Here is a 20129-nt window from a genome sequence, read left to right as displayed (position 1 = left end):
TTTTTTATTTTTTCTACAAATGATGCTGGGCCAAAATTTCATTAAAACACAACTTGTATCCTGATACCCAATCAGCCTCCAGGCAATTTTAACAAGTAGACAACCTTGAAAATCTTTTCCTTCAACTTTTGTAATAAAATGTCAGTGTTTTCAAACAAAATATTTTATTCATTTTGTAAGCCAAGAAATCAATAAGATTTATATCCATTTGTATGGTTTATATTTCTTTTAATATTAAGATTTATTGGGTACACAAGTTTATTTGTATTATTTATTTAATTTATATTATATATTGTTATATAATATAATATTAAGTTTTTTATTTTGTTTCTTGGGTACATACAAGTTGCCTTCACCATGGATAACCCTTATGCATTTTTTTAAACACAATTGGGGTTAAGTGACTTGCCCAGGGTCACATGGCTAGTAAATGTTAAGTGTTTGGTCTGAGGCCAGATTTGAACTCAGGTCCTCCTGACTTCAGGGCAGGTGTGCTATGCACTGCACCACCTAGCTGCCTCATGGATAACCCTTATGGCATAGGATTTGTGTAGGTCACAACAAACCCTAAACCATCTTCTCATCCTAGCTTGGAGAAGAATACACAGTTGGTCACTAAAAAGGAGGAGGGTTGTTCATGCAGCAAAAGTATTACCCATTAAATATTAAAAGACTTAAAGGAAGATATTGTGTAGGTCCATCATGGAGGATTTATGACAGAACATGGACAGAAACTACACAGGAAGTAAAAGTGTGGATGAACTGAGATCTGAACATTTGGAAATATTGCTGACACTGATAAAATTAAGGAATGCATTGATATATTGAAATAGCAAAGAAGTAGACAAGTTACTGGTTTCTTGGTTCTGTTTTGGAGCTCTGGCCCAAAGACTATCCCACCAATGAGGTCAAGACATTGTAGAGTTCATACTATTGCTTGGAGGAGGCTTGATTTTGCATTTCCACTGGAGCTATATTGACTGGGTTTCAGAACCACTGGCTACCTACCTAGTGATTGCTTAAGTGAAGCTTATATATACGGATACTTTGAGGAGGTTCCTTCTACGAGTACTATAAAAGTCAGTTGTGAGATTGGTCTTTTCCCCCCCCACTTTTTGAGAAGCCCCTTGAGCCTATTACAGTACAACAAAGGGGAAGGAGAGCTTTCCCTTGACTCCACCACCCCACCCTCACTCCCATCCCAGGGGCAGTAATGATGACACAAGGACATGGCAGGGGTAGAAAGAAATTCAAAGACACTATTCCTGAATGCTAATCTCCAGTATATTAGAAAGGGGATTTTAAATTCCCTGGGCAGTATGATCATAGAATCTAACCTTCTAGTCATTGAAAAGGGATTTCCTAGGGAGTACTAACTTTGGGAGTTGCCTTCTTTGTAAGTAACCCAAAGCTGGAGAGCTCTTGAGTTGAAGCTTTTAAACATCAGCATCCTTAAAAGCAGAGGATTTCCTCAGCATTATCCTCCTGAAAGAAGGAGGGGCAGCACTCTACAGATGAAAGACTAAATTCATGCTATGGAGGTTGGGGTTCTCAGATAGGAGGAAGGTAATTGGATCTCGCCAACCCTCCTAAGCTCTAAGTTATGAATTTTCATATTAAAGTGAATAATTGCTCTGGAATCATTTCTAACCCCTCCTCCTCAACACTGCAGTGTGTTTGACTCCCTGGAACATCTAATGAGCTATTTACATCGGAGCTTTTCAAATTGCCCATATCTGGGGAAACCTAAACACTATGTCTACCTGTTTTATTTTGGAATTTCCTCAGAATAAAACTTGAGTGTAGGAGCTAACAACCAAAGAGAGAGAATGATCTTGTACGGGCACAGTTCATGTAAGCCCAAAGTCTTTGGAGGGTCTTGAGCTGTAAGAAACACTATGAGATCACATAAGTTGGGAAGATTGCTGAGCATAAAATCAAAAGAGCTCACTGCGAAGGCCCTTAGGACTTTATGTAGAAGATCCAAAAGGTCTTTAGTAATCCTCCTCATGCTCAGCTGAGAAATTAGGAGGCTCTCCTAGAGTTGATATCTATACCTTCTGAATTTCTGGCCAAAAATGTAATGGAATGAATTGATGATGCTCGTGGGTCAATGTGGGGAGGGGCGATCTGACCTAATCAATTATAAAAATGTCTGGGTTGGGATTGCTACCACCCTTTAATCTCTCATATAGTAAAATTAGGAGTTTTAAGAACTCTTTTCCTCCTCTATCCCTTATACACACATATATCTCTCTAGACCCTTTTTGTTAAGAAAAAGCCATCTATTTACTTGGAGTAACAGAAACAGGTCAAATTTTCTCTACCTCTCTTCCCTGGCCCTCCCTCCAGTGGATAATGGAGGTTTGTGGGATATTCTTAGGTTGATTTTGGCCATTTCCAGTTGTCTGACTCTGGGGGTACCCTTTGTACAGAGAAACTTGGAAACAGAATTATCATCAATGAAGCTTACCTCAAGTGCTGTTGAGTGCGTGACCCTACCCACACCCCACCCACGACCATGGAGTCAGATGGCCCAGTTACGTTTGCCTCTGGTCCTTGAACTCCCTACCAGCACACACTCTGGACCCTGGCCTTAATGTACTTTGAGAACTCACGAAACTTTCTAGATCATTATCCAGTCAGCAGGAAACATCACTTTACAGAATATGGCACTACAGCAATGTCAAAAAAATAAACAGCCAATGCAACCAGATGAATCCCATTACTTACAAAACCAGTTGCCTACAAGTCAATGTAAAAAAATAAAACAAAATGTGGAACTTTCAAATTTTATGCCACTGATGATTGTTCCCACTAATTCTTATGATTTAAAGGATGACCCTGTATATTCTCTCTACTTCTTGATGAACAAAAGAGATCATATTTTATTTCCCTCACTATCTCCATCAGTGCCTCCAGGCACACTATGTAACTTCCAGTCATATTAATCCTAAAATCTAGAAAAAAAGATGTCTTTAGCATTGGTGAAGTATATATTTTGACACTTCACTGCAACCAAGATTAATGAATAATCTAGTCTCGGGCCCCCATCCCTAATGACATCACCTGTTCCTTCATAGGACATGAGACAAGAACCTAACCTTCCCTGAATTCTTAGACACTAACATCAAAAAGAGTTCATACTCCTGCTCCCCTTCCCCCAAGATGGCAGTATCTTTATTACTTGTTAAAATATCAAAATCTAAGGGTGTGATACAATCTTCAGGTCCTTAATGGCTTCATTATCACAGACTAGGACCATCTTCTTTTTATTTCTGGCCTCCTGCACCAGTTGGAACAGGCCACCATTTTCCATCAAACTGGACCTTGGTGGCATGATGGCAGTTTCTTTAAAGAATGATTACTGTGGTTATTTTATGTATTTATGGTACTTTAGCCCAGTTTATCAATACTGTTGCTGTTTACTCTTAGCCCATTTCCTATTGTGCTACCTGGAAAGTATCCTCCAGTTTCTCCTACCATCAAGATCATATCTTTCATCCTTGAACTACATCTTTCAGGTTCCTCTCTGAGACAGACCGTTACATGACTGTCATCTTATTTGAGTAGGCTACATTTCTTTGGTATCCCAACAAGGGAGATTTCTAGCGGAGGGTATCTCATCAGGACAAGAAAATATACAAGGCCAAATGACAGGGCTACAAATGGTGGAACAATTTAGTTCCTAGGGCTATTCGTGATACTGAATGATTTGCAATTGAGTTTTAAAACACTAACATTTAGGCCCAAAACAAAACATGTTCAAATCATATTAAGTAAGAAAACAAAGGAATACTTGGCAGTAATCTGTTATTGTTTCAACAAACCAAGTCACTCTATTGATTATTCTACTCCTTACTCTGCAAGCTTCCTAACTTATTACTGTATGTTGGCATAGAAGCCTACTAACTTGATTTTATTTCTCTCATTGACTTGCTTATGTGGTGGTAAAAATCACGATTACGGAATCTGCATGCTTGATAGGTAGAACACCTAAATGGGCCTTCTGTGTCTATAATAGCTGGGAACACAAGCAAGCTACAGCTGTAAAAAGATTACATTTGGAAAGCATACTGACAAGCCCTTTCCCAAAGGAAAAAAAGAGCAAGTTCAACAGAAAATCATTTTTAAAATGGAAAAATATATATATATATCTTTGTAGCTATATATTCCCCTTTTACACTGATTAGCTGATTTTTAAGTTCAAGGGTCAACTATTCTGTGAGAGCTTTAATGAGCCATAAGTATTATGAATAAAACCCATAATAACGATATGTGAAAGTCTTCATGTGTATTGATAATGCATTAACATTTCTTCCTTTATCCTACCATGATTTAATGATTAAGCATGCACTTAATCTAAGTAGAACCACTGGATTAAAGATCACAGGATCTTAGATTTAAAGCTGGAAGGGACCTTAGAGGCCAGTGAGTCCAACCCCATCATTTTACAGAGGAGGAAATGAAGCCACAGAGAACTAAGTGACTTGTCTAGGGGTCACACAGCTAGCAGGTGTCTGCAAAATCTAGGCCATGTAGTGGATAGGGTACTGGATTTTGGAGTCAGGAAGACCTGAATTCTATCTCAGACACCATCTATGTGTCCCCAGACCAATCAATATGATAATAATAACAACAATAACCAGCATTTACACAGTACTTTAAAGTTTATAAGGCTCTTTACAAATATAATCTCACTTTATCCAATCCTTAGTACAGTGCCTGGCACATAGTAGGATCTCAGAAAATGTTTATTGAATTGAATTATCCTTAAGAGAACACTAGAAGTTAGGGGCCATTTATTATCCTCATTTTCCAGTTGAGAAAACATGTAGGCACAATATAAGTGATTTGCCCAGTCATTTAATCTTTGTCTGTTTCAGTTTCCTCATCTATAAAATGAAAGGTGTAGACTTAATGGCTTCCCTGGTCCCTTCTAGCCCTAAGTCTATGATCTATGACTTTATGAGACAAAGTTTGAGGCCAGGTCTCCTCATCTTAAATTCAGCACTTTACCTTTCTCCATTCAACAATTTTGCATGGGATAATTATATCATTTGAAACTTCTTGGAATTATAACATGACATTGCAGAAAGGAACCTCAATCAAACCCTCTCTCTTTAAAGATGAGGTGGAGAGAAGTATATCGATTTGTCCAAGTTCTTTCACACAGTCAGTGGCAGAGCTGGTTGGTGACAAAAGTAGAATCTGAATCTTCAGTCTCCCACACCAGGGCTAGTTTTCACATACCATGCTACTTTTCAAATTCATAGCCTATGAGAGTGGAAAGGGACCTTAGAGGTCATCTAGTTCAATGCTGCCTAATTTAATAGATAAAGGAGGCCCCTTAATAGCTAATTAGGGATTTATCCTTAATGAATCTGCCAAACTTTCTCAGACCTGTTTCCATTTTTTGGGGATGCTAGTCACACATGTTATCTTCTAGAGTACTAGTCTTCAGACTTTTCTGATCAAGCAATCCCATCAATAAAACATTTCTGATTATACAAAAACCATATGCATATGCTGACTTATTTATAAAGTATATGCATATACCACAACACTAATAATCATGTACATCATAGAACTTACACAGAGAATAGAAAATTTTAAATGATGAGATAAAGATGAGAAATACTGGTCCCTAATGTTAAGTAGGACGCCAGTGGAGTTTATCAAATAGACAGTGACATGGTCAGATTGAACTTTAGAAAAATCACTGACAGCTAAGTGGATAGTGGTTTGTGGGGTGGAGAGACCTGACCAATGAGAAGGTTATTGCAAAGATCCAGGTAATAGGTAATGAGGGCTTTTGTTAGGGTGGTGGATGTGTCATCATGAAGTTCTCTGAGGATCTGGGGGTGGGAGGATTTTCATAATGGCACCTGAACAGTTTCTGTAGGTAGTGATTAGTAGGTAGTATTTAGATTTTAACTACTCAATGAATTCTGTAATCGGTATCCTAATTTCATGGAATCAGTCCTAAAATTTACTCACCTTTTCAGACATCTTTTTCCATAAAGTGAGGGAAGCATTATGCAGTGTATTGGAAAAGAACAATAATAATGATGACAATAACAATATCACCGCACATGGCACTTTATAGTTTAAAAAGCACATTCTTCACAATGATTGCATGAAGAAAATAATGCAAGTATGATCTCCATTGCACAGATGAAGAAACTGAGGCTCAGAAAGTTTAAATGATTTACCCTGAGTCATCTGGTTTCAGATTTGGGCTTCGAATCAGGTTTTATGACTGTCTGGTGCTCCTTCCTATACCCCACCAAGCCTCTGCATCCAGGAGCTCATCTCCTTATCACCATGCTCTCTTTGGACACCAACAGCCCATTTCAGATATTAGCACCAGCAGTTCCCTTCAGAGCAGAGGCTTTGAAGGCAAGCTAAAAGCAGCTGAAGAAGAATGAACAGTGATTAAATGCTCTACCACTTACTTCCAACAAAACAGATGTTAATTAAACACAGTTCAAAGGCTTCAGTGGTTATGACCAAGTCTTTGGAAGCTAAAGACTGCTGCTGCGTATAAGCATCATGTAAGACAGGAAGTTATATGGTGAAAAAGAAATCCTTATATTTAATTAATGGGAGAAAATACTTGGTAGAGGAAAATGTTTAAAATGTATTTTTAATTTTAAAATTTCAATAATAGACAAACACATTCAGTTCTAGGACAATTCTAAGTATGGAGAATATTGCAAATATACCAGGGAATGACTTTTACCTCTTTTTGTATCTCTAATGCTTAGTAGAGTTCTTGGTTCATAATAGGAACTTAATGAATGTTTATTGATTGATACCACTTATTTAACAATGGGAAACATTTAGCCTAAGGAGGTTTCTATTCACTTATGAATGTTTGTTCTTCTTCAATTGCTTTTCCTGTGCCTTCAAAGGCTTTGCTCTGAAGGAAACTGTTGGTCCTAGTATCTGAGATGGACTATTGGTGTCCAAGAGAGATGATGGAGATGATATGCTCCTAATACAGGGGTTTGGGGAGTATAGCATAGAGCTCTATTTTGAGAAAACTTTAAAAAATATCCAAAGAAAACCATTTGTAAAAATTCTTGAATTTAGTATAATAGCACAGAGCTATGAGAAACCTAGTCTGATCTTCTCATTTTACAAATGAGGAAACTGAGGCACTGAAACAACTTTGTTGTTGTTTCTAGTCAGGTCTGACTCTTCGTGACCCCAGTTGGGGTTTTGTTGGCAAAGATACTACAGTGGTTTGCCACTTCCTTCTCCAACTCATTTTTACAGATGAGGAAACTGAGAAAAACAGGATTAAGTGACTCGCCCAGGGTCACACAGCTAGCAAGTGTCTGAGGCCAGATTTGAACTAAGGAAGATGAGTCTTCCTGACTTCAAGTCCAGCACTTTATCCACTGAGCCACCTAGGCATCTGAGAGGATAACTAAATTGGCTCAAAGTTATGCTGCCAGCTAAAACCCAGAGGCACTACTGGAGCACAGTTTATCTTCTAGGAATGGCAGCATGAGACAGTGGGAAGAGCTGGTCAGAAAATCACTTCCAAATCCTAGCTGTACCTTAACTATGTGACCTTGGATAAGTCACTTAACTTTTCTGGGTTTTAGTGTCTTTATCTGTAAAACTAAGGAGATGTAGCAGGTGGCCTCTAAGGTTACTTCCAGTTAGAATCTATGTTCCTATGATCTCTCAGCACCTTTATTATGTGATGAACCGCTCTGGCTGTCTGGTAAAGCCTATAGATATTTTCTCAGAAAAAAATGTTTTTAAATACATAAAACACATAGGAATACAAAGGAAACCAATTATGTTAAAATACCGTTATCAAAAATACATCATGGACCCCAGGTTAAGTATCTCTATTCTATTCCTATGCTATTCATTCCTCTCCCAGCTCAATTCCTGATCCTTCTTTCTCTACTATAGCTCCCATAGACACTTTCCTCTACCTCCAACTCCTTTCAGCTTCCCTTTATGTATTGTCTTTCCCTATTAAAATGTAAGCTCTTTGAGGATAGGGACTGTCTTTTCTTTTAGCATGTATCTAATGTCTCAGCACTTAACCCAGTGTCTGCCTTAATAAATGTTTTCTGGTTGTTGACACCGTTGGTGCCAAACTCAAATAGAAATGGATCCCTGCAGGTTGCAAGAATATTGATTTAAAAAATCACAAATTAACATTATCTATGTAGTTTTGTATTTTTATTTGATTTGTCAAATATTTTCTAATCACATTTTAATCTGATTCAGGCCACACTGAGGAGTTATGCAGATCTACGTGGCCTTTAGGTCTCAGGTTTGACACCTCTGCACTATCAACATGTATTTATAGTTTAGACAATCGCTGTGACGACCCATGTAATATTAAAGTTTGAGATCACTTAGTTAATAGAAAATAGAATTGCCCACTAGTAAGGTCTTGCAACTATGAGATAACTTTTTAACAGGTAAGATTGGGTTTTCCATAATCTCAACAGTACTTATTTGTCCAAGAGAAAAATCGTTTCCTGATGTGTGTTTTAGTAAAGAAGAGTTATTGTGTTTTTCTTGTTACTTATCTCCTATTATCTTAATGTAAGGCAGGAATATGACTCATAATTTTAAAAAGAAAGATATATTCTAGGTCCCAGTGGTTTAATTGGTTATACTCTACCTTTCAGTTTTTCCACCTTAAAGTCTCCCTATCTAAAGAAGAAATTATTATTGATTTTAAAGTTCCTTTGTGAAATTCCATTTCCACCACTAAAAATACAGTATTGGATCTAGAAGACTAGACAGGTTTCTATAAGTTTAGTTCAATTTTAAATCTACTTATTTGAATATTGTGTTGATTTAACATTATTTTTAATTGAAAATGAATACCATAAAATTGTTTCACATGGGCCATAAAAATAGAAGAATTTGAAAATGATGGAATAATCAAACACAAAACAAATTTTTTATGTAAAGATTCCTCTAACTCTTACAGAATAAGGTACACAAAAATATAGCCTTAAAACATTATCTGGGGGAAGGACAAATTTTTATCCTAAAAAAAAGTTATCTTTTTACATTCCTTTCCAAAATAAGATTTTTGTTTTGTTTTGTTAGCAATATACATATCTACTTTTCCATCACATCCAGAATACTGGCAACCATTCCTCAGTGTCATTGCTTAACTTGTTTAATGTGAGGTTATCTGAGGCATGATATTGGTGCCAATGTTAAATGGATAAATGTGAAAAATGTAATTGCAGGGCATGACAGCACATCTGGCACCTGCTTCTTGGGTTACTTGCTCTTAAATCATGCCTTGTCGTTCTAGTTGTAGAAGAATAGCTCAATGATAAACTTGAAACTTGAGCATCTTTGGTAAATGCCAAGGAAGAGTTAATAAGAAAGTAGGCCAGAAGCTGCCATTTTCTAAGCAAATGTAGCATTTTTGCCAAATATCACTAGCATTTTAGGATTGTGTATAGTTAATGCAATGCCTCTATACATAGAACTTAATAAAAAATGCTTAATCTCTAAGTTTCTTGTTATATAAAAACGTTCCCAAGAAAATAAAGACTCCATTAATAAATACCACAGATGCTGTGAATTAAACATTCACACTTTATAATGAGATCAGACCTCTCTGGATACTAGATTATAACAATACCATTTTGAGCTCTGAAATCCTTTAATGCTAATGATATGTTACTTAATTTCTGTTTGGAGTAGTCTATACTTGTCAGACAGTGCCTCTGGAGGACCAGAGAGCATTTATTACTGTCTTCTGCTTCACCCAAAGTGCTTAGTTTAGATTCTGATATCAGCCAATTCTTCAGGGCTGCTCTATTAAATGGGAACTCTTTGAGATTATTGTTTTCAAATGGAAGCCTGGGTGATGTTGTGCAGAGGGAATTTCAAGGCCCAAGAAAACACCTCTTGAGAAAAATCATATCAGATGGATTCATTAACTGAACATTTTGATTATCTGCAAACTCCTAAATGCTTATGACTAAAAGAGTTTCTGTACAGCTCTCACTTAATTGAGTAACATTTGTAGCATATTCTGGTGCCTGTGTTCATTGCAGTCTATGAAAACAAACTCTGCAAAGCTCTTTATTTGCAAAGAGGTCCAAATTAAAATAAGTTTGACAATAAAAAGTACATGTTCATAGTTTCCAACTGTTCCAAAGATTTTCTATCTTTAAATAAAGTTCACTCAGCAACTGAGTCATTTATGAAATAATTAGAAGGACTAGAAGGATGTTTCTCTTATTGAATAAATGTTTATTTTGAACTTGGAAGGCATTTCCTTTGAGTTAAAAAAAATCTATTGCATGCCACTACCTCCTTCCTCCTTACTCATTGTCATGTCATTTGCCTGCTTGCAACATATATTCTTGAATAAGTTGTTTATGAAGCAGCAAATTAATAGCTTTCTGATTGTTTTTAGTTGGGGTTTGGAGGGCTGACAAATGAATGAGTAGAAAATGGCAATTCTACATGAATTAGCTTTAAGGCTCACTAAGAGGCCAATGCAGAACTTAATAAGAAACTTATTAAGAGAAGTAGGACAACTTAATTCAGATTGATTATAGACTTTGGTGAAGACAGCTGGAGTTCAAATGAAACTGAAAAGGAACTTATATGCACTTCAAAGTATGCTAAGCAGATGTCTGAAACAATTACTGTGGGCTGCCTTTTTAGAAGCTAAAGGCATTATGGGAATACAGTGGTAGATTCAGCTTCTTCTTACATAAAAAATGGTAGCCACTGCTAAAGCACAGTGTCATCTCAAATATGATTCTTTTGGGATATGAACTAATTTAGCATTCTTGTCATAATTCAGGACTTTTGCTGTTATAAACTGTAGCCAAATAAGAGAGGGAATGCACGAGACCTCAATCCAGAGCTTGCCTATCTCCACCAGTATAAACTATGTAGTCAAGATTTTTTCCAGGAAACCATTCTCACCACCGCTTCTAAGTTATGTCAGCAATAATAATACCCATTTTATACTTTATCATGTAATGTAAAGCTTCTTTAATATACATTCAGATATACTAGGGATCAAATCATGTTCCCTGAAACATAAAAGTATCTTCAGAAAAGACCTCATAAACCAGAAACTTAAAGATAGACATGACAGCAGCCTTTATCAAAGGTATAGCAAGGCAACAAAACTCTGCTCCACCCTCGGCATTGAAAAGGTCTGACAGAACTGTTTATATTGACAATGACATAAAACAACTGAACCAAGCACCTCTGTAGCAAAAACAAACAGCTAAAATAGGAAGAAAACAGATGAGTTCCTTTCTAAGTGAACCACCTCTGCTAATCAGTCCATACTACAATAGTCTCACGGTGTCTTGGAATGTCTCTCTTCACTCTCAGCAAGGTCAATCAATAAGCATGTATTAAGGGGGGCAGCTAGGTGGCACAATGGATAGAGGACTGGCCCTGGATTCAGGGGACCTGAGTTCAATCTGCCCTCAAACACATAACACTTACTAGCTGTGTGACCCTGGGTAAGTCACTTAACCCCATTACCTAGCCTTCCCCAAGTATGTATTAAGTACCATTAAATACCTACTATATACCAAGTATAGTGCTAAGCCCTGAAGATATAAACAAACAAAAAAAAGGCAACAGATAGTCTCTGCTCTCAAGTCTAATGGGGTAAACAACATTAAAACTACTATGTAAAAAGAAGTTATATACAATACAAATTGGAGATAATCAATTCCTTCTGAGGACAAAAACTGCTAGTTATGGCTCTATTAACTAAGACATAATACTATATATGTATATTGTTCGTACAATATATTCTATCCATATGTATATATGGATGGATGTATATATTACAAAAACTCTAGATAATAAGATGTTCGAGCAAGAAGATATTGCGATGAAGTTGCAAATGCGTTGGAATTATAATTAGGAGACCTAGTTCCATATGCCAGCTCTGACACCTACTGTACAAAGAACCCTGGGAAAGTTACTCATCTTCTTTAAGCCATCACTAAAGAGAGAACTGAATATGATGGCTTCAGAGTTCCCTATTAGCTCTAAATCGATAATCCAAAGAATTGGCCCAAGTGAATTAATGGCATAACAAAGACTAGAACCCAAATTTCCTACCTAAAGTAAAGTGACTGTTGAGAAACCGAAACAATTACTTTTTAATCTGAAAACCATGTCTTCACTTTTTTTTTTCAAAGCACTCACTATTTTTCATGCAGGTATCTTTTTCTCTATTGTGCTAGCATTTTTTTTTTTTGCTTAGGCAATTGGGGTTAAGTGACTTGCCCAGGGTCACCCAGCTAGTAAGTGTTGAGTGTCTGAGTCAGGATTTGAACTCAAGTCCTACTGACTCCAAGGCCAGAACTCTATTCACTGCGCTACCTAGCTGCCCCTGTGCTAACATTTTAAAGGAATGATTCTAGAAGAGGTCCTGTTTTCAATTCAGTACTGGAGTAGACTAAGGCACAAAAAGTCAAACAACTAATCACAGAATTGGAAGGGATCTCACAGGCCATCTAGTTCAACTCATGCCTGAGCAGGAATTCTTTGTCTGAAGACACTAAAAATGGAGACCACAATGCTTTTTGAGGTCACCAATTCCAAAGCAACTTTAATTATTTTTTCATATATTCAGAGGAAATCTCTTTAATCTCCTTTTATTCTCTTTCCCATTGCTCTTAATTCTTCCATCAAATGTGAAGAAAGCTATCATATTCTCTCAACCCTTCTTTTATCCATATCTCCCATCCCAATCCTTGCAACTGTTCCTCATATGTCCCAGCCACTAATTATCTCACCACACTGGTTTCTCTCTATGGCAGCAATTTTCAAAGTATGGCTTACAGATAATGGAAGGTCCCTGAGATATTTTCAAGGAGTCCAACTATTTTCATAATAATATTATGACATTTTTCATTTATAATATGGTAAATATCAATAAATACCACCCACATAAACAAAAACTTTTTGTGGGGGGGGTCCTGAGACCAAAAAGTTCATGAACCACTGCTCTATGGGATGCACACTATAGTATATCAATATATTTCCTAAATTGTTATACCCTTAATTGGGCACAACTCTCCTGATGTGGTGTGACCAAGGAGGGGGTACAGTGAGACTATTACTTTCCACACCAAAAAAAGTGAAATTAATAATTGCATTAGTGGTTCTACACTCAGTGGCTAAATATAAATATTGGGCAAAGTCAAAATTGCTCTGGTAGTTTCATCTTTTCCCCTTGGTGGATATAATCTACACTCTAAACTTAATTACCACCAAAAGTTCCTAGTATTAGAAAGTCTCAAAATGTATGATGCAGAGTACATAGAACAGGCAGGTTTGAAGAGTTATATAGAACAGCACATTCACCAATTTAACTGATGTCTAACACAGTGAGTTGGAGCATGCTTGCTGTTATCTCCAGGTCTGCATAGATGTGGTAGTTGCTGAAGAAGCAAGATTGCAGTGTGATGAGTTTTAACTATATAGCATAAGACATTTAGGACAATGTTTTATTTTTCCTAATGTCTGCTTCAAGTTTTAGAACGAAGCAGATAAACAAAAGATATTGAAATCTTTGGCCCTATAAAGCCTATTTCCAAGGAAAAGGTCTATGCTAAAGAAATCTTTTCTCACCACTGCATTAAAAACAACAATAATATGTAGATGTCAGATTTGGCAGTTAAACTGATTTATTTGGGGCCATTTAGAAATATACTCATTGGTTCTACATCATATCCATCAAATTGGCAAAGATGAGAAAAGAAGAAATTGACATTTTTGGAGGGACTGTGGAAAAAACAGACACTAATGCACTATTGGTGGACTTACAAATTGGTCTCATCATTCTGGAAGGTAATTTGGAACTATTTCTCAAAAAGTTACTAAACCATGCACATCCTTTGGTTCTACAACACAATTACGAAGCTTATGTTCTAAAGAGATCAAAGAAAGAGGAAAAGAATCCATCTCTTTTCATAGTAGCAAAACATCTAAAAACCAAGAAGGTATCTACCCATTAGGGAAAGTCTAGACAATTATGGTACCTGAATGAAATGGAATATTATTGTACCATAATAAATTATGAAACACACACTTAAACGAGGAAGAACTACATGAAACAAGACAAAATGAAATGAGCAGAATTAGAAGAACGATTTATATAATGAGAGCTACATTATAAAGAAAAACTACTTTGAGAGCCTATAGAACTCTGATCAATGGAAATGACAAACCATAATTCCAGAGGACTTTAGATGATGCTCATTATCTACCTCCCTGACAGACAAGCGATGGACTCAAATTACTGAATGAGATATATGTGCTTGGACATTGCCAATGAGGGAATTTGCTTTCTTTCACTATAGGTATTTGTTATGAAAGTTTTTCCTCTCCCTCTCTCCCTTCCTTTTTCCTTCTCTTATTCTCTTTCTTCTTCCTTCCCTCTCCTTCCTTAATGTTGAGGGAAAAGAGAAAAATAACAAATGCCTATTTCTTAAAAATCTAATTTAAAAAAGAAATCTTGACTCATATAAAGGATATAATGATTTCAAAGCATGGTATTTCATTTTTTAAAATATAAGACAGAATGTTTATATGATTGAATAAAGTTTGGTATTTTTTTCAGTTGAGTTATGGTGAATTTGGAAATAAATTGATAAGGATATCATGGACAAAATCATGGACAAAAAAATAAATTATCTGAAAGCTAGAATCTAAGGTTAAAAGATTTTTAATCCCATGGAGTTAAATTTCATAATCTGAGATTAGAAGAAAGTATGCATATTATGCTACTTATTATGATTTGCTCCACTTTATAGTGCTTAGACCATCTTAAGCTAAGGGAAGAGACAGGGAAAGCTTTCTTGCAGAAAGTGAAGACAGGTCAAGTCCAGAAAGTGACTTGTACAAGATCATACTGTTTAGTTAGTGGCAAACTCGGAACTAGTGACCATCCATGCTTAATCTTAGTACTATGCTTTTACTACTACATACCATATCTCTATACATTGTAGAAACATCATAGGGCTATATTTTGGCCATCATAATCACCCATGGTTAATTTAAAATTCAAGAAGATTCTATAACTTTAAAAAAAGAATGAATTCTATATTTTTAAGCTTCCTTCTGTTTTAGGGGGTGTGAGGTGAAGAATTTGTACTGAAGCTCAGATTAGAATTCCTTTGGATGGTACCAAAGGATGAGGATAAGTAGCATACTATACCTTGACTTTCTCTAGGTGATCTTGCAGAGAATCAATTAGTAGATCTCCCACTGGCTGCCAAGAGCCCTTGATCACTTCAGTCTGACGTAATTTGAGGTCCAATCCGTCCATTGCTTCCTGAAGTTCCCGTAGTCTTTCTAGGGCCTCATCTATCTTCTTCTGCCAATCAACAGAGTGTAGGTTCAATTTTTCCCATTCGGTGTTGACCTCATCAGCTTGCTTTCTCAGGAGTCTTGTGACATTCTGGGCCCTCTCCTCAGGAGGCAGTTCTAAATTTGTAAAATAACAAGCTGTTAGGCCAAATTCTTTATTACAACGGTGTTTTTAAAATAGCATTGAATAGTTCATATTAGATAAAAGGGAACATTTACAACAAGAGATGGGAATGCTGCTTTAATATAGCTATTTTTGAAGTCACAGAATAATTTTGGAAATGTGAGGCTATAACATACAAAGAATCCTTGCTGAGTCTTTTACACTTTACATTGGTCTCATGCTTAATTTTATCTTGTTTCTTCAAAGATCCAATTAGACTGTTGAGCTACATGACGGGAATGATGTTTGGGTCAAATAATAATTCATTCGGATTAGTCTTTTAAATTGGTAATTAGCTTATAGTCTCTATAACAGTAGAGTTCTTTCTAATAACCACAGTTATTTCTCATTTTAAAAAATGTTAAGCTATTTGCATCTAAGATAATTTCTAATTTTATTTAGAAATGGGCACACATGTTTATACATTGGAGATTAAGATTTCTGATTCTTTTCATCTATAGCGTTTAATCTGAGTTGATTACACAGAGAAATTCAACTTGGAAAATATAAGCTCTTCTGACACAGGAAACAAGAATTTGTGGATCTCTCAGTCACTGCTGATCCTTCTATCAATATGTTATTACATCTTTACATCCAATTACCTCTGGGCTCCTGGTAATGCTTCTCGAGTTCCTCCAAAGGTTTCTCTGAAAGAAAGATTCTCACCGTCTCAAGAGTACTCGTGATTACAGGTTCTTTGGTTTTCAATTCTCTCTTGAAGGCCTGTGAAACCAAGTAAAAAGCAGTGTAAATTTGGTACCCGGGGCTTTTACTACCCACTCATACTGGGTGTTTATAAATGGATTAGGATATTACCAGGTCAGCCCTTGATTCTGATATTTAAACAAACTGATTGGTGCCAAAAAGAAGGAAGGCTCAGGCTACAAACCATTGTGACAATCAGGAAATCTTTAGAAACTCTCCTCTATGTGAATATCCTTTCATTTAAGATAAGAGTTCTTGGTTTGCTGTGACTGTCAGACTTGAGATGTAGGTTGCAGCCTATCTAACAAAAAAGATACAAATATAGCCTAATGGAACCTTAAAAAATCCATTATAAAAACCCAAGGGGTTTCCAGAATGCATTGATAAGATCAAATGTTACCTGAGATTGTATTCTCATTCCATCTCTATACATACGTGTATTTTTCAACTATAAGTAGCAAAATAAATATATGGCTTAAGATTGAAAAAAATAGAAATGAAACTCTGCTTGTACTAACCTTTGATCAGCCAAAGCTATCCCTAGGTCTCTCATTGTCCACTGTAAACACTTTTTCTGTATTGTAGAAAGAGTGGGTGCTGTACATTTCTAAGGTGGGAATAGATATTGGGGGCACTACAGTCAGAAAATTTCCCTGGGAAGTTTGTAGAGTTGTGGGGAACAACTAAATCTGATGGTAAACTTATCACTTCCACTAGTCAGTCAATGAGCATTTATTAAGCTTGTATCATGTGGTAGGCCATTGTGTTAAACATCGGGTGCACAAGGAAATACAAAAAATTGTCCCTGCTTTCAAGAAGCTGAGTCTAAAAGAGACAATGTGAAAACAACTACATACATACAGGCAAGATATATGCTGGTTAAATTAGAGACAATCAATAGAAGGAAGGGACTAGCATTAAGGATCAGGAAAGGCTTGTAGTAGATGATGCATTTTAGCTAGAACTTGAAGGAAGTGAGAGGAGGCAGAGATGAGGAGGAAGAGTAATCCAGGCACATAAAAATGCCTGGAGTCTAGTGAGATACAGCAAGGAGGCTGGTGTCACTAGATTTCAAAATATGTCCGGGGAGTAAGGTATAAGAAGACTGGAAAATAAGAAGGGGATCAGGTAGTGAAAGGCTTTTTGAATGCAAAAGAGATTTTATATTTGATCCCAGGGGTGAGAGACAGCCAATGGAGTTTACTGAATAAAAGATGACATGGCTAGACTTACATTTTAGGAATATTAATTTGACAGCTGAGTGGAGGATAGACTGGAGTGGTGGGACACTGGAGATAGGGAAGCTAACCGACAGGCTATTACAACAGTGATGAGGCATGAAATAATGAGGGTCTGTCTGCACCACAGCGATGGCAGTGTCAGAAGAGATGAGGGATGTAAAAAAGGCAAAAGTGGCAGGATTTGGCAGCAAAATGGAAATGGGGGAATGGTGCATGAGAGTGAGTTGAGAATGATGTTTAAGTTTCATGCCTAGGTGACCAGGAGGATGATGGTACTCTCAGAAGTAACAGGGCATTTAAGAGTGGCAGATATTGTAGTGAGTAAGAGCTAGCATATCTTTGAGTCTATTCATGGTGATGAGAAAGCACCATGGGGAGAGGATTTCAGGTGAAGCTTGGGGACAAGACACAGCTGCTGCACCAGAGGGAAAGGGATCATACAAGTTAGAGCTAATGAGTCCCTATTCTGATCCTCTCATTTTATAGATGAAATTATGCAATAATTAGGCATTATTATTGCATAGAATTATACAGCTTTAAAGGTGAAAAGGACTTTTGAGATCATCTGGTCCAATCTTGTCATTTTATAGATGAAACCCAGGGAGGTAAAGTAATTTGCCCAAGGTGATACAGGGAATTAGCGGCTGAGCCAGAAAAAGAGTTCAAGTCTCCTAACTCCTTCTGGAATCAGTGTCCTTTAAAAGAAAAGGAAAACAAATGAAAAACCAACCTTTAATATAGAAAGGGACAAATATAGTTTAAAGACCCTTTCTGGAGAAACTAAAAGTTAATTTTATTAGACAACAAAAATCCCTTGAGTAATGTGAAAACTTTAGCCATGGGGGCAGCCAGGTGGTGCAGTGGATAAAGCACCAGCCCTGGAGTCAGAAGGACCTGAGTTCAAATCAAGCCTCAGACATATAACACTTACTAGCTGTGTAACCCTGGGCAAGTCACTTAATCCCACTGTCTAGCCCAAAAAATGAAAACAAAAACAAACAAAAAAAACTTAACCCAGTAAAATGTTCTTAAATATTTTAGTGGTAAAAATAATGAGAATATTTCCCAGAATCATGGATCCAGTACTCAAAAGGACTTTAGAGATAGCCAGACATGTCCCTTCATTTTGAAGTCAAGGGAGCTGAGGCCCAGGGAGGTTAGATAACTAATGATAAGGTTAATAACAAATTTTTTTAGTCACCTTTTCTCATAGTCTTTGATTCATTTATTTATTGTTTCATTGAGAATTAATTTGAATATATACTGAAAAAGGACTTAGAAATGATAGGCAATATTGGCCATAATTTTTTCAATGTGTCCTTTCCTTCATTTCTCTTTGTTTTCTGACCTATCTTCCCCTGCTTGACCTATCTAGTTCCTGAAAGTCCCTAACTTCCTCATGATTTCTCAAGGATCAGAATATAAAGAACCAAAAATGGGTCTGTCATTGCATATAGATATCCATGTCATTATCATCTCCTTACTGACTGAAGCTCATTGGCTGGTAGCTGTAGGCATGTCAGTCATACATAGGTGCCAGGCTCCTCAAGTCAGCCCTGAGGGTGTTTGACAAGGGAAGGCAAGATCTGCGCAAGAAGAGTCATGCCCCTTACATAATAATGCATCTCTGAGCTGGCTGTCAAACTGTGGGCTATCAGGAAAACACTCACAGCAAGGGTTGTGGGGAGATAATGCATGGGAAATCATGAAACTGAAGAGCTCTAATCAGGTGGCAGCTTCTTCCTCTGATTCAAGTCTGAAGTTTGTAAGGGTGACCACAGCTAAGGCTCAAGGATGGTTCTCTGATCTAACTACTTTTTTACTCTATGGGTCAAATTATCATTGGGACACATAGGTGGCTCCTTGAGGAAGAGAGAAGGGGGACTTGAACACAAGTCTTCCTGATTCTGAAGACAGCTCTTAATACACAGTCTATACTATCTCTCCCAAAAGGAGAAATGACCCAATAGAAATGTAAAAATGAAGATGACAGTCTTAAAAGCTTAGCTCTAAAAGAGCCCTGTGACAATATTTAGTAAACAGTTCCTAGTAGAATAACAGAGGAAAGTTTTGCAATTTAAGAAACTAGATATTTCAATGTGAAATGTATCCTGTGTCTGAACTACTTAATTAAAGTATTTGCCTTAAACAACATTTCACAAAGCATCATATTGTGCCTTGGAAGGAAGGAAAGCTAAGGGATTAGAGTTATAAGGGAACATTACTAAAAATAAGGAAATACAATGTTAGGCTTCTTTTCATAATAAGTTATCTATTAATTGTTAAAAGGCAAAATGACACCCAGACTCCTGAATTTTATAAATGGGTGTTATGTGTACTTCTCAGATAAAACCTTTTTTCAATAAATTTTTAGAATATATACATACAAGAAATTGCTTGTTGGCTCCTAGGCATCAACCATATTTGGAACCTGAAGCTCATGCTGTTTTGTATGCTGACATAAAAATACAGCTAATGCTCTCTCAGTTATATTTCCCGTTATCTGTATTTACATAGAAAAATGATGCTCCCTTCCCCCTAAGTTTCTTGAAGAGACAGATAAAGATCTTGATAGATAATTTCAAGTGTATGAGGCTTAGGGCCATTCACTTAAAAGAACAAAATGTTCTGAGGTCAGT

The 20129-nt window shown here is 36.7% G+C and overlaps 1 protein-coding gene across 1 annotated transcript in view; it reads right to left on the bottom strand.

Annotated features, from left to right (window-relative positions):
• Positions 1 to 20129, bottom strand: part of DMD (dystrophin) — a 1828382-nt gene that overhangs the window by 380282 nt on the left and 1427971 nt on the right. Inside the window, 2 exon segments of the mRNA XM_078146592.1 lie at positions 15230 to 15498; positions 16147 to 16267. Coding sequence (XP_078002718.1) covers positions 15230 to 15498; positions 16147 to 16267 — 390 coding nt within the window.

This window comes from Phascolarctos cinereus, unplaced genomic scaffold, assembly GCF_003287225.1.
Source record: "Phascolarctos cinereus isolate Bilbo 61053 unplaced genomic scaffold, phaCin_HiC Scaffold_726;HRSCAF=1367, whole genome shotgun sequence".
Taxonomy (NCBI): Eukaryota; Metazoa; Chordata; class Mammalia; order Diprotodontia; family Phascolarctidae; genus Phascolarctos; species Phascolarctos cinereus.
Note: the sequence above shows the minus strand (reverse complement) of the source record. Positions and strands in the feature narration are given on the sequence as shown.